Here is a 17,428-nt window from a genome sequence, read left to right on the forward strand (position 1 = left end):
GCCTGCTTAGCGTCGTCGGCAAATTGTATGCTAAGGTATTGATTAATAGAGTCAGGAATGAAACTGATGACAAAATATGGGATGCTCAAGCGGGATTTCGAAAGGGAATGGGATGTACTGATCAGGTCTTTTCCTTGCGGTGCATAGCCGAAAAGTTTTTGGCCAAGAGTCAAAAAGTCTATTGCACATTCGTAGATCTGGAAAAGGCCTATGACAGAGTTGAGAGGAATGAATTGTGGTCAGCACTTTCTATGCATGGGGTGAGCAGTCTCTTAATACGAGCACTGAAATCCTTATATGAGGATTCGAGTGCTTGTGTCAGGATAAACGGAGCGCACACTGAGTGGTTTAAGATTGAGAAAGGCGTTAGGCAAGGATGTGTTGCGTCACCGTGGCTGTTCAACCTATTTATGGATAGCTGTTTGACAGATTTGAAAGAGTCTAAAAGTGGATTAAGGATGAATGAGTTACTCGTCAAATGTCTGCTCTATGCCGACGATCAGGTTATACTGGCGTCATCAGCGGAGGAGTTACAGGAGATGGTAAACTGTATGCATGAAGCTTTAAAAGAGAAAGGAATGAAAGTGAACGTAAGTAAAACTAAAACACTGGTTTTTGAAATGGAGAAAGAAATGACAGCATGTAATATTTTGATTGGAGGAGAAAAAGTGGAGCAAGTGAAAGAGTTTGTATATCTAGGATCAAAGTTTACATCAGATGGCAAGTATGATAGTGATATTGAAAGGAGAGTGAACGCGGGGAACATGGTGAATGGAGCTTTGCATGCCTTTATGAGCAGTCAGAAACTATCCAAAAAGGCTCGACTGGCTGTGCACAGGGGCGTGTTGGTCCCGACATTAATGTATGGGAGTGAAAGTTGGGTATGGCAAAAGAAGCATGAAAGCAGAATAAATGCAGTGGAAATGAGAGCGTTAAGGAGTATGATGGGTGTGAAATTGAGTGACAGGATAAGGAACAGCGTGATAAGGGAATGTTGTGATGTGAAAGAAGATGTAGTTACAGGAATAGAAAAGGGTATGTTAAGATGGTTCGGTCATGTGGAGAGGATGAATGAAAGCAGGTTGACTAAGCAGATATACAAGGAGAGTGTGGAGGGAAAGGTCGGAGTGGGAAGACCTAGACGAACGTATCTTGATCAAATTAAGGTCGTCCTGGTAAAGGGTCAGGTCAAAAGTACCCGAAACCGCCGAGCTTGTATGAAGAGAGTTATGAATGTGGACGAAGCGAAAGAAGTATGCAGAGATCGTGGCAAGTGGAAAGAGGTAGTCTCTGCCTACCCCTCCGGGAAAGAGGCGTGATTTTATGTATGTATGTATGTATGTATGTTTATTTTCCTAACTAAACAGTTAAAGGATTTGTACTTGGCTTGAGAAGATAAGCAATGGAACCAACTTAAATAAATCCTTTTGAAGAAGATTAAAGTATTGAACGCTTTTGTAATAAAATATTTTACTCATTTATATAACTGTTATTTGTATTATATATATACCTATTTGTTACTTTTCCTTTGTAACACGTACCTTTTTTTAATCAATTAGATTAAAAGGCGACTAAGGAATAGGCTTATAAACTTGAGATTCTTCTTTTAGGCGATGGGCTAGCAAACTGTCACTAATTGAATCTCAATTCTACCATTAAGCCAAACAGCTGAACGTGGTCTATCAGTCTTTACAAGATTGCTCTGTCTACCCTACAAGGGATATAGACGTGATTATATGTAGGTATGTATGTAAGTAGATTTGGATTAAATATAAATAATAAATATATACGGAACAAATTACACAGATTGAGTTAGCCTCGAAATAATGTCGAAACTTGTGTTTCGAGATACTAACTCAACGATACTATATTTTATATTAAATACTTAGATAGATAAATATCCAAGACCCAGACCAATCAGAGAAAGTTCGTTTCTCATCATGCTCTGACCGGGATTCGAACCCAGGACCTCCGGTGTCACAGACAAGAGTATTACCGCTGTGCCACAGAGGCCGTAATTATTTCGTATCATAACTAATTTATTACAAATGTTGATTGATCAGTGTATTGAAGATCGTTTTAAAACGTAACTATAAATACTTAAATGGACAAAAAGAAAGATAAATTCTTAAAATTGATTACTTCATGATCTTTTAAAACATTAAAGTATCACAATAGCGTCTGGCGAGAAAAAAATTAGATGGTGGGTACTACCTAACTTTTATCCACTGCATGATTTTTGATAATTTGTCCACTGCATTTTTATTGATAATCCCACAGGAGACAATGTCAGGCAGAAATGCACAAAACAGCCAAAATATAAAAATAATTTATTATTTTTATTGTTTTTAAACAAGGTGTTACAGCACAATTTGTTTTCGATACCTGAACATTGAAATTTAAATATTTTGTTACATTAATACTGAAATTATTGTATAAAACTAAACATACTTTTTAATTTATTGACCTTAAAAATATATTCACTTTATGTGTTGAATAAGTTCACTTTAAAAAAAATCAATAAATACCTATTTAAATTTATAAACGAACAATGTACGCGCTAAGCTAGATATCTTATTAATGCGTTAACATTAATAAGCATATATTATTCTAATATATTCAATTTTAATGTTTTTTCTTCTTATGATGGAATTGACTGATGATATCGTGTGCAGTGCTTGCTATGCTGATGCGATTCAACGCCTTTCCCTGCAAGAAAAGTATAAACGCAAATTAATTAACATCTGTAGGTACAAGTTTCATTTTAATTAATAACACCTCGTACATACACTCAACAACGGAGAAACATGACACCCTGTTCATTCAGCAATTGTAGACTATTTAGTAACTATGTTATATTAATATCAAGACGTTTAAATGATGTTGACATACAATGTAGGTATTCTAATAGACACATTTAAAAACCATAACCAACCTTTGGGTGTCGAAATAATCAGGTTTATAATATCTAAAATTACATATTGCAGCCTAATGAAACAATAGATACTTTTTTAATATAAGTATAGGTATAAGTTTAATCTAAGTACCCTATAGATAAGCTAAAAAAATATCTACTTACTATAATTTGGCCACCTTTCTTGATCGCTTTCACTGGTATTTTGCCAGGAGCCGCCTCTGCAGGGCCTAGGAACGCTGACAACACCATTACGAATAAGGTAATAAAAACCGTTAGCTTCATATTTGAACTGATAGCCGTAAGTATTTAATTGGAAACGTTTTCAGATTCAAATGACACTGAATGCAAAACCGTTGAAGTTTTATACTTAGGAGAAAAAGATATGGGACACTCCCGAGTCCCAAGTGATGTTTGTTTATAACTTAAGCATTCAGACATAATGTCTGGGTCATCGGTGCAGTAAATATTTAATGATATTACACACGCGGGTAAAGTACCGCACCCTTACTCGAAATAACTTTGATTAATTTTGAGAAATCAGGTCATTTAACAGAACTAAGTGGAGGAGTGTGCTTGTCCCTTTGAGTACTTAAGGAGTCCGTGGAGGACACTCAACGAAAGCCTTTGAGCGATACGGGTTAGTAGAATCCTCAAAAAATATTTAGGTGTCCTCACTCTTGGGCCATTAAAACGCCTTTGTTAATTAATGATCTAGACAAAAACATTAGATCAGCTTCATTCAGTTCTGCTTGGATTTTTGCTCTAGATCGTCAAAATTATTTAAATTAATAATTTTTGGTGAACATTAATAAATGTCAGTTAATTGTACCTTTTATTTCTACCCAAAGTAGCTCAAAGACTCTTGTGCCTCATAAATAGGTATATGGCTATAAAACGGAACAAGTGTACTCTCATAAGAGTATAAGTGATAAAATTATTGAGTGTTATTCATCCGGGTTAGTGACCGAGTGTCCGATTTGCCGTGACCGTGAAACAAGCGACATGTTACATAATTCAAATTTGAGTTCATCATTAGTACCGGTTGCACGTTGCAATCTTCTGTCCCAGCTTCTTGTCTAATGTAGTGAAGTGCTATACGGAGGTAAGATTATTGCATACATACATATAATAACGCATTTAACTTTACGGGGTAGACAGAGCTAACGGTCTAGCAAAGACTGAAAAAAGAAAGATGATTAAGATGTGAGCTTATTCCTGGTTTATATTCATAATTTAGTTTAATAAGGATGTTGTAGCTAATGGATAAAGCATCTACAAAACTATCAATAAGTCCCAAAATTGGTGACAATCAGGCAGACTTTGTTAAATCATTTCAATAAGTTACAAATTCGCGTTTGCTATCTTTATGAGATTCTAAGCTTGGAAGTCCACGAAAGGTTCTTACATGATAAATAGTTACAACGATGGTTCCACTACAATGGGCAAGAAGGGAAATAAAGTCCCATGACTTAAGGCTAGGGCACTATTTAAGGATATTGTATTTAGCTAGGATAATGCCTTATCACATTGAAAAAAGCATTTCTACTTAAAAACAGACCACGAACACCTTTAATGCCCTTGCTTCATCCCAATCTCCTAAACGACTCTCGGGTAATTTTTCTTGCCTGTAGTTCACCTCAAAAATTCTGAACGGACCACGTGTGTAATTTTTCTTAAGCGGTGTAAGAAAATATTGATGTTATTTTTTTCATTTTCATTTCACAATTCCTAGAACACACACTAGCTGTTAGCCGCGGTTCAGTTTTTGTCGGACTTAAAGCAAAAGTTAACTATTAGTTAGTAAGCCATTAGACTAGGTAGGCTTGCCGTCTATTTCCCAACACTTTATCATAGAGTCATTCCAAGAAACTGAGAACGTCGCCAGAAGGAAAAGAACAGTTACGGGTAAACGAGTTCAAGCTTATACAATAGGTACCTATTAGGTCAGCTAGAAAACTTTGATATACATAAGTGTAAAATAAATTAAGTAAGTTCTATTTCACACATTGTTATTTGGGTTCTTTCGAATTAAACACAAAATTAACAGAAACATATTTAATAATTTAAATAACATTAAGTACTTCATTAATACAATTTAAAAAGCTATAAGTTTTATAATCCATTTTCAGTGCCTGTGTCTATATTGATGAGCGAGGTCATGGACGGTGCCTGCTGCGCTAATTACCCTGAAGCCTGTGCCCTGTAAATTAATTAAAATTCAGATACATTTAATAATGTAAAATGGAAAACAATTGACATGAGTAACAATATATTTTTGATGATATCCCAATGAGCAAAGAGGTTCTCATGTAAATTTGTTTTGTTTTGATATAGAATATAAAACTGTTCTACCTAAATCTTTTTTGAGACTCAAATAAGTATCACCTACATATCACCTACATATCATTATCTACTTCAAAACATAACCTGTCATTAGGACAGCAAAAAAAAATAAGGCAAGAAAATTTTAATGATGGCGATGCCCTTTAGGGATCTGTCAGAATAATTTTATTTATTCATGAAGGTACCTTAACATAGTACCTTATCTCTTACCCATACGTAAGCCTGACCGTATGCCAGTTTCACAATGTGATATTGTTGAAATGCACAAACATAAACATTATTGCCAATTATTTTATACTTACAATGGCTTTAGCTCCCTTTTTGAGGGAATTAACATTGACTTTAGGTGCGGCTTCACAAGCGCCAAATAATAAGGCCACTACTGCCAATACTGTCAAAAACAAGGTATAGATTTTCATCTTTAAGATATTGTATTGTCTAAAAAGGCAAAAATATGTATGTGTGTTCTTCGAAGTCCACAACAGGAGTAACTTCTGACACTTCAAACTGCCTTTATAAAGACCGATTATTATGTTCAGTTTTGTGCTCTTGCGTTTCCCAATTGGGATTCTCCAACTTATATTATAGCAAATGAATTTTACTCAGAACGTGATGAACCGGCGTTTTCCTCTATAAAAACTATGTGTTGGAAGTTATTGCCAATGCGTCATGATTTATGTTACTGCGACGTATCGCTGGCCTTTGTTTGATCGCAAATATTTTGATTGATCGATAGACCTACCAATTTTAGTAAGTAAAATGTATTGTCAAAAAAAAAATATAACAGTTTTAAAGTTTAACAGAATTTAAAATAAAATGCTTTATTCTGAAATAAAAGACAATTTTGGTTTTTACTCCTGAAATCAATTTTATTACTTAAATGTTATACTAACATAAAAATGTCTTAAAATGTTTTACATTTTTTTTTAATCAATTAGAAAATTATAATAAAAAAATTAGAATCTAAATTAAAAAATTACGTACGTATCGTGTTTTAAATTGATAACATCTAAAAATAACCAATACATACCTCACAGAAGCAGATATTCTATTTTGGAAACATTGATATAGGTTAAGTATTACCACGCAAACTTATTTTCCTTCATATGAATAGGGCAATTGGGTTTCGTCCTGGAGAAACCCATACATCTCCGTTACAAGTAAACTTCATATAAATAAAGCAAGGGACTCGCTTCTGGACATTAACACTTGAATTCCCTTGTTGTTGAAACCTCCTACATCCTCCTTCGCCATATAAAATGAAACTGACTGGATTATTTTTCATGGTAATAACGGTGTTCACACTGTTCATTAGTGGAGGAGAAGCTGCTCCGAAGATAAATGTCAAAGGACTAAAGAAAGGCGCCAAGGCGATCGTAAGTACCATTACATTTTTCTCGCATTTATTTATACAATCATTGTAAAAAAAATAAGGGTCGAATCACAATTTACACTGATTGAATTCGTCACTAAGTACGAGTAATTCAATTATGAGTTATCAACGGTATTAAAATTTTATAATAAGTTCATCTATTCATATCTATAGGTATTGATAAACATCAAAAAATTCTAACAAATACCAGACTTACACAATCCAGTCACAGTATAAAAAATTTATATAGAGAGCCCAAAAAGGCGAGAACGCAACCGGGACTGACGGCAAGACTGATCATTTTTCACCAAACTCATATTTGGCTAAGGAAATTTTTCATTTGTTTTAATGCTTTCGTTATACTTATTTCAGGGTAAAGGATTATCGTTTGTGGGTGCCGCCGGTACAGCACACGAACTATGGCAACAGCACCGACAGGGCTAATCTACTCGTATTATATCTAAGCGCAGAAACCTGAATTATGATGGATTTATTTGAATTTCACCTATACAATTATTACCAGTTGTATTTAATAGTTGTAGATCCCTTTCATTGTTACTTTACATTTATTTAACATCACCATATTCACCTAAACCCAAGTGTTCCTAAGTACCTATATTATAAAATAAAGATTGAATTATAAGAAATTACCTAACTGACTATGTATTATTTTTGATCACAAATTTTATACTTTGACATCACTATAACCCACATTTATAAAACGATATAGTTACATTAAGCAGACTAGTTTAATACTAATGAGATAGATGGGATTCAAACCGGTGCCCTTATGCGCAACCGCGTTTTAACCAGGTACGTTACCCATTCGACCAACGACGCTATTTATCCCAAATAATTATACTCACATTATACTCTTATAAAATATACGCAATAGACAACATAATCAAATACCATATCTTTTATAATTTACATTCTATGACCTTATAAATTATGCCAATATTGCCTCCTATACGAAGAATCCGTGCGCGCGTAATCGGGCCGCTGGGAAAGTATCTAAATAAATTCCTCGCTATGCCGCGTCTGTGTATATTCACAATTAATTACCTAAATAATACCTACTGTAGTTCCTAATATTAATTCTGTAAACACAATAGGTATGTCCCTTTAAGTTTCCAGACTATAAATCCAAAGATTCCTTTTTTATACGCACACATGAACTTAAATATACAAAACTTAAAATCAGCTTGCTAAAATGATGAAAATTTTACCTAATTAACTAGGATGTTCACAATCAAACCCAACTTCAAACCTTTGTCCAAAACTTGAAGTATTTTGGTGCCCAAAAAGTTTTAAAATTAATGATCATAGGTAAGTTTGGACAGATCGAGAAAGGGGGAGACAAATTGACATAGATAAATTAAAATCTGTCTTGATATTACTGGTTAAGGAATCTCAGTGTTTGATTAATTACCGACTATTTATTTAGGGATTCCCACGGGAGAGATAGAAGGGTGAGATTACCTCAGGAGCTAGATCTTAATCAAAGTAGCAAACAATGTCTAGAAAGAAGATTTCTTCTTATTGGAAATATGCCCAAATGATTCAATGCTTATTCATGACGAAATGATTTTGCAATTTTGTACACAAAGTCTTTTTGTTCCGGACGTTGCCATATTTGCCTATCACGAATAGTTAGCATTTATAAGAAATCTTAGTATTTTTATAAAATAATATTAATCCACTCAGCTGAACGACGTCTTTTATTATTTTCGAGACTGGTGTCTTCCCCGTAAGAGATAACATACGTGATATATGTACTTATGTAGGTACCTATTTCCTCCAATTTCAGATTTCCTTTACCTACTTATACTGCTACCAAGGAACATAACAATTTCAGTGGCGGTCAACCCACTCCTGGTACATTATCATGTTCATAGGCGAATCCAGGGCTTCTCTCCTAAGAAAACACAACCGGGACAAACGCCAGGAGAATCCCAGTAAATTTCTTCCTGTTGGAATTCCTGGAAACTTCTCTTAACTACTTAGGGAATCTACATGAGTAATATCATGTCTCTAGAACCAGCGATTTAGGCTGTGCGTTAATATGTTATATGTGTTGATATTAACCGTTTTGCCAACTGTTAATCCACGCGAGTTGCGTCTTAATTTTTTAGGTGATAGGTGTTCAAATCTGTGAGAGATTTTATACATCATAATAAAACTGTAAATCTAGTATTAAAAATATATTTTTACTCTATTTACGCAGAATTTACATCTAAAAACTGTTACAATAAATATTTGATTAATTATTTTTATGACTTTAAATAAATGCTACATATTTTTGGAAAATAGATTGTAGATTAGCCTTGTCGGTGTTGTTGCCACAACTCGTGAGCAGTACCGGCGGCACCCACGACCGAGAGTCCTTTTCCCTGAAAAAAAGGAATAAATGAATGTATCAGATGCACCGGGACAAGATTCTTATATTTCATACATTAAAAAATGCATTAAAAAATCAACAAATGAATAATCCTTGATGAAATAACCCTAGTTTTTCACTTACTATCGTAGGAACAAACAAACCCTTGTTTTGTAAAATTCAAACAAATTGTCAATCATCTAATATCTCATCGGGCCTGTAGATTTTATTTAAATCGATGTGATAACCATCGATTTCCCGCTCTTCGATATCAATAACTGGACTTTTTAGTTAGAAAACCTTTTGTTTTTAAAATTTTTACTTACAACAGCTTTTGCCCCCTTCTTAAGAGCCTTGACATTGACCTTGGGCTCGGCCTGCCCTCCACTGAGGAGCAGGGCGAACACCGCCACCACCATCAGAAAGAGCCCAGTCAGCTTCATGTTGTATGTATGGAGTCTTCACCACAGGGTAATCAAGTGTGAATGTCCAGAAAGAAATCCTAGCTTTTATTTATACGAAGCCACTGAAATCTGCGTGTCATCAATCATTTAGGTTTCTTAAGCGCGAAACAAAATTTCCTCTTACGTACAAAATAATTTTATTTGATTCACGTAAAGGGAATACCTACGTATCACAATTATTTATGCGTCAAAATTTTACTAAGATTGAAGACTGTTTACTTATGTGTAATTCTGTGGTTACCTCTTTTCCCATGAACAACGTTAGAGGCAACCAAATGTATAACCCTTCAATACAATTCTCCAAGTTCAACCAAATATGTTGCTTGTGATGAAACACAAATGCCAAGAGATATGGTGAATTGGGAGGCATTTGGAACACCCCCTTATCTGTTGTCTTTCCAATGTTGAACCACCAGACAGCTACTCCACAGAACCCGACAGAAAAAAGTTATGTATCTAAATATATTAACTGAAACTCTTAATATATTTTAATATATTAACTGAAACTCTTAATATATTTTAATATATTAACTGAAACTGTTAATATATCAAAATATATTAACTTTTTCTGTTAAAAAATTTATACATCTAAATATATTAACATTTTCTCTCTGTTGTTCTTACGAACAATTATGATTTTCTCATATTTATAATTAGAATTATGAATAATATTACGTAATTATAGTTTAAAAACTTTAGTTTTTAAACTTATTTCTTTCTTTAAAAAAAAGGTTTTGCTCTATCAACGACCTGAATATACTATAAGACGTTGGAGTATAGGTTACCTAAAATTTCTACTAAAATACTTTAAAATATTGTTTTTATTATGTTCATCTTTTAACATTAAATATTATTTGTTACTTTGTTTCTTTATCTGTATTTAAATGAGAGTTTCCCAAAAGAACAACAACTTTAATTAATATCGTAAGGTTGTTTATTATCATCACATTTTCTGATACTCCATACAATTAAAGCAAAAAGTCATATTAACGCATTATTTTAAAGCGATTATAATGTATGGATTCTTCACGATCATCTGTGAAGAATTTATTTTATAAAATCATAATGTTGTGTCGTATTGTTAACATTCTGTTTCCTAATTTTGTTGTTATACATACATACATACATACATATGATCACGTCTATATCCCTTGCGGGGTAGACAGAGTCAACAGTCTTGAAAAGACTGAATGGCCACGTTCAGCTATTTGGCTTAATGATAGAACCGAGATTCAAATAGTGACAGGTTGCTAGCCCATCGCCTAAAAGAGGAATCCTAAGTTAATAAGCCTATCCCTTAGTCGCCTTTTACGACATCCATGGGAAAGAGATGGAGTGGTCCTATTCTTTTTTGTAATAGTGCCGGGAACCACACGGCACTGTTTGTTATGACACTTTGTTGTTATAATAAAATTATAATAAAAACGAGACCTAAGACGCGATGTTAATCTGTCTTATCAACATAGATAACAGGAAACTTGACCATAATAAACATCTTGAAGTAATCATACAACTATGTGCTTAATTAACATACAGTTTTTAAGCATGCATTTTCCCATCGAAGGATTTGGCACGTGTTTAAGGAAATTTTGAATTTAAAATCTGGTAGGAAAACCCATATGATTCCATGCAAATTAGCTTAAATAGAGCGAGTGAAACCTTACTGGTCATTCATACTTTAGTTTCTCTGTTGCGAAGATATCTCCAACAAACATGAAGCTGTCTGGTCTGTTTCTGATGGTGGTGGCGGTGTTCGCTCTGCTCTTCAGCGGAGGACAAGCAGAGCCCAAGGTCAACGTCAAAGCTCTTAAGAAGGGGGCTAAGGCTATTGTGAGTACCACCTACCTACAATGATATTTTATAAGTTTTATATGTTTTACTAGCTGTGCCCGCGACTACGTCCGCGTGGAATAGTTATTTTGGGTATTATTGAAGCCCTCAAGGATGAATAATATTACCCATTTTTTCACATTTTCCATTATTTTTTCGCTGCTAAAAGTTGCAAAGTGATGTTATATAGCCTAAAGCCTTCCTCGATAACTGGTCTATTCAACACAAAAAGAATTTTTCAATTCGAACCAGTAATTTCTGATATTAGCGCGTTCAAACAAACAAACTCTTCAGCTTTATAATATAAGTATAGATTTATAATTTAATTATTATATATGAGAGTGGTGCAAAACAACTTAGTACAAGAAGTCGTGGGTGAATGGATGAAATGGAGAAATATGTGATCAGGAAGATGAACTCTGAGCTTTTTCGTTTCAGAGCCTAGGGTCCGCTTTCCTTTTCTTTCTATTTTCCAATTCATTTCGGTAGCTAACAAATAAGATAGTTTGTTATCTTATGACTTAAAAAATGGAATGTACAAATGTGTTGTTTTTTTTTTACAGGGTAAAGGCATCTCTCTGGCAGGCGCGGCTGGCACTGCGCACGAGTTGTGGCAGCAACGACACAATGGTTGATTTAGTTTTATAATGTGTAATACTAACTGTGATTTCCTTTATTTATTAACTTTATTTATACTTTCCAAAGAAATAAAATAAATTATACGGTATGCAAAAATAGTCAAAAGCTTTTTCTTTTAATGTTTAAGAGCTGGCTCTTCTCAGACAATTTAGGGGAACTACGTGAATAAAACATTATTTTGTCTTACAAACTTAATAAAGTTTACAAACTACTAAAGAAAAATCTCACTCAACAGCCCAAAAATAATTGGTGATTCTATTTGTGATCAAAAAACACCTTACTGATTTCGTCAAATCCTTTGATTGTATAAATTTTAGAGTTTACTTCAGGCCATAGAAAACGGAATAATGTGCGATAATTGAAATGCTTCATTGTACAAGTATTTAAAACTAACGTCACGACATAAAAATGCTACATTGTATTAAAAACTAATGTCACGACATTATTACCCCAGTAGATTTTTGCGCAGTTATAAAGCTTGCAAATAAATTGAGATGCAATACATTTCCAATATTCAAAAGTTTAAATATTAATAGTTAAAACCATCATTTGCGACGTTACATTAACCGGTACTTTAATAGTCCAATGTTAACAACTAGGCACATACTAAGAGACGCAAAAATTTTTCGTGATCCCAGAAGCATCAAAGGAGAATAATAACTTATTTAATTACCTATATCAAAAGCTGAACGTGGCCTAGCAGTCTTTTTGAGACTGTATTGTATAGGCTCTGTCTACCCCTGAGGTCTTAAGACATAAGGATATGGAATAAAGACGTGGTTATTATATGTGTTAAAAGAATTATTAAACTGATACAACATCCTATATCTACGATCATCGCAATCAACAAACTCCCTGGAGGTTTTACCCTTCAATTTGCGTTTTACAAGCTTTTATTTAACTTCCAACGTATATAACTATGTTTGTTCGGATTGAATCTTGAAAGATACCTTCAACCAATTGAGCTGTATTTTACTTACATACTTATATAAACATCTTTATCTCTTACGGAGCAACAGCGCCAGCAATTTGAAATGACGTGTTCTGCTGTGTAATTGAGATTCACTAGTTCTACATTCATTCGTGTTTTTTTATTGTAGACAATGTGCATTCGTCCATGATTTAGATTTAAGATATATATAATGTAAATTGTCGTCCGGTGAAAATGCTGCAGTGTAGTTTGTTCCGCTGCTTCTTCTACACATGCGCTTTAGAAGCGGTAGTAGTTATAATTAGATTTAAGTGATGTGACGTCAACAAGTGATACCTTGTATCCAATTTTGAATATAAATTTATTCTATTCACATAGGTTGCTAGCCAATCGCTTGTATAAAAATAATGTGGGGCGGTTGTTTCTCTTCCCGTGCAATTTGTAAAATTGAATCAAGGGAAAGGCTTAGCTGAAATTTTAAATATACCGTGTTTATATAATGCCTGATTATTTACTGAAAATTCAGGCTTCTTGTTTTATCCACAACGAAATTATAGGAGGGTCGAAAGTAGCCTGAATTGCTTCGAGAAAATGATGGTGTACGGCCGTGCCGCTTTTTTTGCTCGACTTGGCGGGGTACTGCCGTGCCCCCAGATTAAGTTGGGATTTTTATTGTCAGGCGATGTGCTAACTACCTTTCACTGTTTGAATCTCAATTCCATCATTAAACTAGGTACACAGAACGTGATCTTAGTCATTTCGAGTGTCTAAATACTGAATTGTGTATATTTTTAAAAGGTAAGAAAATATTTTTAAAGGCAAACATACATAAATCGCACTTGCCACTTTATAAGCATAGAATTCGGAATAATACAAGACTATAGAAAAAGTAAGTACACAGGCGTATATTTTTACAGCCGCGTGCGATGTAATACGTTGACATATAGTTTCTTTGTTCAATTGCAATATGGCACTTCTATTGCTTTATATTATTCCGATTTCTATGGCCTCAAGTAAACCACTACGGACTATGTCTTTCTTAGTGTTTAACTAAGTATTATATACTTCTATCTGCCTAATGCGATAATTTATAAGGATGTGTGTCTATGTGTTTCTCACCTACTCTTTAACGCAATGGCTACTAAATTTAACCCACGGATTTTCATGAAACTGCAGTTATATAGGTACTTAGATATTACAAGTTAAAATTTATACGGATTTAAGGCGGGCAAGGTTCCGGGCAACAGCTACGTGTTAAAGAAATAAAAATAAGGTATAATTACCGAATCATATAATTTATTGAATCTCTTTGAAAGTATTAATAAAGTTTATAAATAAAAGATATCACAGTTAGTAGTGCACATTAAAAAATTAAATTAACCATTGTGTCGTTGCTGCCACAACTCGTGCGCAGTGCCAGCCGCGCCCGCCAAAGAGATGCCTCTACCCTGTAACAAAAAAACAAAACATTTGTAGATTTGTGTATTGTGGGTCATGTATTTATCATGGTGAATGGAATACTTTTATTTGCAAGCTAGCAAAAATTTGGTATTTTATCTATTAGAAGAGATATAAAATAGTTAAATGTTGGAAAGCGAACTTAAGACTCCGGAACGAAATAGCTCCGGGTTCATCTTCTCGAATTCATGGTTTTGCGCTTTTTGTTTTACGCCACTCTTTATTAAAATACAAAAAAAGCAACAATTTTCATTGAATATACTTACAACCGCTTTAGCTCCCTTCTTTAGGGCTTTGACATTGACTTTAGGCTCTGCATGGCCTCCGCTGAAGAGCAGAGCGAACACGGCCATCACCATCAGAAACAGACCAGACAGCTTCATGTTGTTTAGGAGAAATAAGAGGTCGTCTCAATAGAGAATCTCAAGTGTGAATGACCAGTAAGGTTTCACTCGCCCTATTTAAACCTATTTGCAAAGAATCATACGGGATTTCCTACCATATTTTAAATTCAAAATTTCCTTAAGACACGTACCGAATCCTTCGATGGGAAAATGCATGCTTAAAAAATATTTAAATTATGCATATGGTAAGTATAGTTTATTTAGATATTAATTATTGATTGTTTCCTGTTATATAAGTTAATAGATAAAACATCATTATATATTAATAGATATACTTATACATAACATTACATAGGTGTCGTGTGGTTTCCGGCACTTTAGAAAAGAATCACTCCATATCTTTCCCATGTATGTCGCAAAAGATTTTTATAAAGCTTCATAATAAAATATCCTTCTCTTGCCGCGTACAAACTGCTTGCTTTTTATTTAATTAACATGACCTAGCAACCTGTCCCACCCACCTATGAGGCAATTAGTCTCGTGACATATGTACATGTTCCAGTCACCAAAGCCCTTTAAGTTACCGAGCATTAATAACTCGTGATCAAATCATATTGATAATTCCAAATTTCCCGGTCTTAGAAATTTACTTGTTATTCCAAGCAGGAAAACCCGTACTACGATTTGTTTATGCGCAGATTGATATAAATAGAGTACGTAATAAGTTACTGGACATTCACACTTGATTTGTCTTGTGGTAAAGACCTCTGGTTAAACTCCGTACATACAACATGAAGCTGACTGGTCTGTTGTTCTTGGTGCTGGCGGTGTTCGCGCTGTTCATCAGTGGAGGACAAGCCGCTCCTAAAGTCAATGTCAACGGCCTGAAGAAAGGAGCTAAGGCTATTGTAAGTATCATCAATATTGTAAAATAGAATGCAGTCTTGAAATAGTATGTCATCATCGAAAGTTAGGTGCTGATAATAATATTTTACGCAGCTTCTCTTTATCACAAAAGATATCATTGGCCCACTTATCAGTTTAATGAGAACATGTTTTTAATTAAACTTGTAATAACCTAACATAACTTATTTCAATATTGGTCATACCACCCTAAGTCAAATACTAAAAAATAAATCAAAATACTTAAAATAAATTATCAAAAGATTATTGTAAATATTAATAATATTATTTATTCCAGGGTAAAGCAGTTTCCTTGGCGGGTGCGGCCGGGACAGCGCACGAGTTGTGGCAACAACGACATGGCTAACTTAATTTTTTTGTTCGATATTTATTAAGATGTTTTAAGGTATTATTTTATCACCAAAGTAAATAAATTATTATATTTTTTATAAGTATATTTTTTCTTCAAGTCCTTACGCCAATTGTCGCATTTTCACTCAATAATTAAAGAAATCGATTTTGAAATTTGTATACTTACAATCACGCCTTTATCCCTTTCTGGCGACCAGCCCCTGGTTCGAATTAATGTCTATATCCCTTGTGGGGTAGACAGAGCCAACAGTTTTGAAAAGATAGAGTGGCCACTCTCAGCTACGGCTAACTGATAGAATTGAGATTCAAATAGTGATAGGTTGCTGGCTCATCGCCCACAAGAAGAATTCCAAGTTTATGAACCTTTCCCTTAGTGCCAGGTATATCTACGGCCGCACCGCACACGCACACCCGGAGTTAATGGTAAAAAAAATCATGATTCCAAAACACACAAGCAAAGTTACCTCTTTATCTTAATAGTGTATATATATATATATATATATATATATATCCCACGTTCATCTGTATATATGTATATATACAGATGAACGTGGGATATATCTAAAGTGCCGGTAACTACACGGCAAGAGTATTTCCAGCAATATGAGTAGTTCTAGTTTGCTCAGCCGGAAATCACACCGCTCGATTTAGCCGATTCTGTACAATTACACAGAAATTAGTGATTATGGCTCAGGGCGGGCGGTGGAATAACTTAATTAATTGCAAATGACTACCCAGTTGGTACACATAAATACAAAAACACGACTTTAACCCTTGCGGGGTAGACAGAGCCAAAAAGTCACATAACTTCTACATTTATATTAATTAATATAAATTGTGCAATACTAGGTTTAAACAATTCTAATTAGATTTAAAATTATAATGTGATACTAAGTAGGTACCTCTATGTATAAGTTTGTATGTCTACTAATACATATAAAAATGTTTGCAACACCCGAAAGGGTAAATATGAAGATCTGTTATACATAATATTTAAGACCTTGTTGTACTCATATTATGCAAATAAAAGTTTGAATTTGAATTTACTAGCTTTTATCAGTAGCTTCACGCGCGCGATTTTAGAGTCACCTTCAAAAGAATACAGCTTTATCGCAAATCCCACAGGAACTACTAGATTTTACTAGTAAAATCATAAGGATAAAAGTTACCCTGTATTCTTCTCCAAACTCTTAATCGAAATATCAAGAAGATTGGTTCAGTAGATGAAGCGTGAAGAGGTAACAAACAAATCAGATGTCAGATCTTTTGGTTTCATGACATTGGTTGACGTCTTATAAATTACTTAAAACTAAGTTTACTGCCGCTTCCAAAGCGTCAGTGCAGATGAAGCGCTAACAGACTGCACTGCAGCTTTTTTTTTCATTAATGTCGTCTTCACAATTATTAAAACTTTGAAAACAGTGTGGACGAGAGAATACATTGTTATGGTTAATTGATTTTTACGAAATTTTAAT

The 17,428-nt window shown here is 34.1% G+C and overlaps 1 protein-coding gene across 1 annotated transcript; it reads right to left on the reverse strand.

The window, feature by feature from the left end:
• Nucleotides 1–2,369: 2,369 nt before the first annotated feature.
• LOC106134924 (moricin) lies at nucleotides 2,370–9,455 on the reverse strand. Its single transcript, XM_013335070.2, has 3 exons — nucleotides 9,401–9,455; nucleotides 3,080–3,144; nucleotides 2,370–2,709 (listed from the first exon to the last, which is right to left on the reverse strand). Exons 1-3 carry the CDS (start codon nucleotides 9,453–9,455, stop codon nucleotides 2,626–2,628), a joined length of 204 nt encoding a protein of 67 aa, XP_013190524.1. The 3' UTR covers nucleotides 2,370–2,625.
• Nucleotides 9,456–17,428: the final 7,973 nt, after the last annotated feature.

This window comes from Amyelois transitella, chromosome 8 (genome assembly GCF_032362555.1).
Source record: "Amyelois transitella isolate CPQ chromosome 8, ilAmyTran1.1, whole genome shotgun sequence".
NCBI lineage: Eukaryota > Metazoa > Arthropoda > Insecta > Lepidoptera > Pyralidae > Amyelois > Amyelois transitella.

Bases quoted from the DNA above. Each gene is read 5' to 3' on its own strand.
- LOC106134924 (XM_013335070.2), bottom strand. From the start codon at position 9,455: ATGAAGCTGACTGGGCTCTTTCTGATGGTGGTGGCGGTGTTCGCCCTG. The intron at 3,145-9,400 runs GTGGAGGGCAGG...CAGCGTTCCTAG, and splicing joins GGTGTTCGCCCTGCTCCTCA to GCCCTGCAGAGGCGGCTCCT. The intron at 2,710-3,079 runs GTAAGTAGATAT...CTTTTCTTGCAG, and splicing joins AGAAAGGTGGCCAAATTATA to GGAAAGGCGTTGAATCGCAT.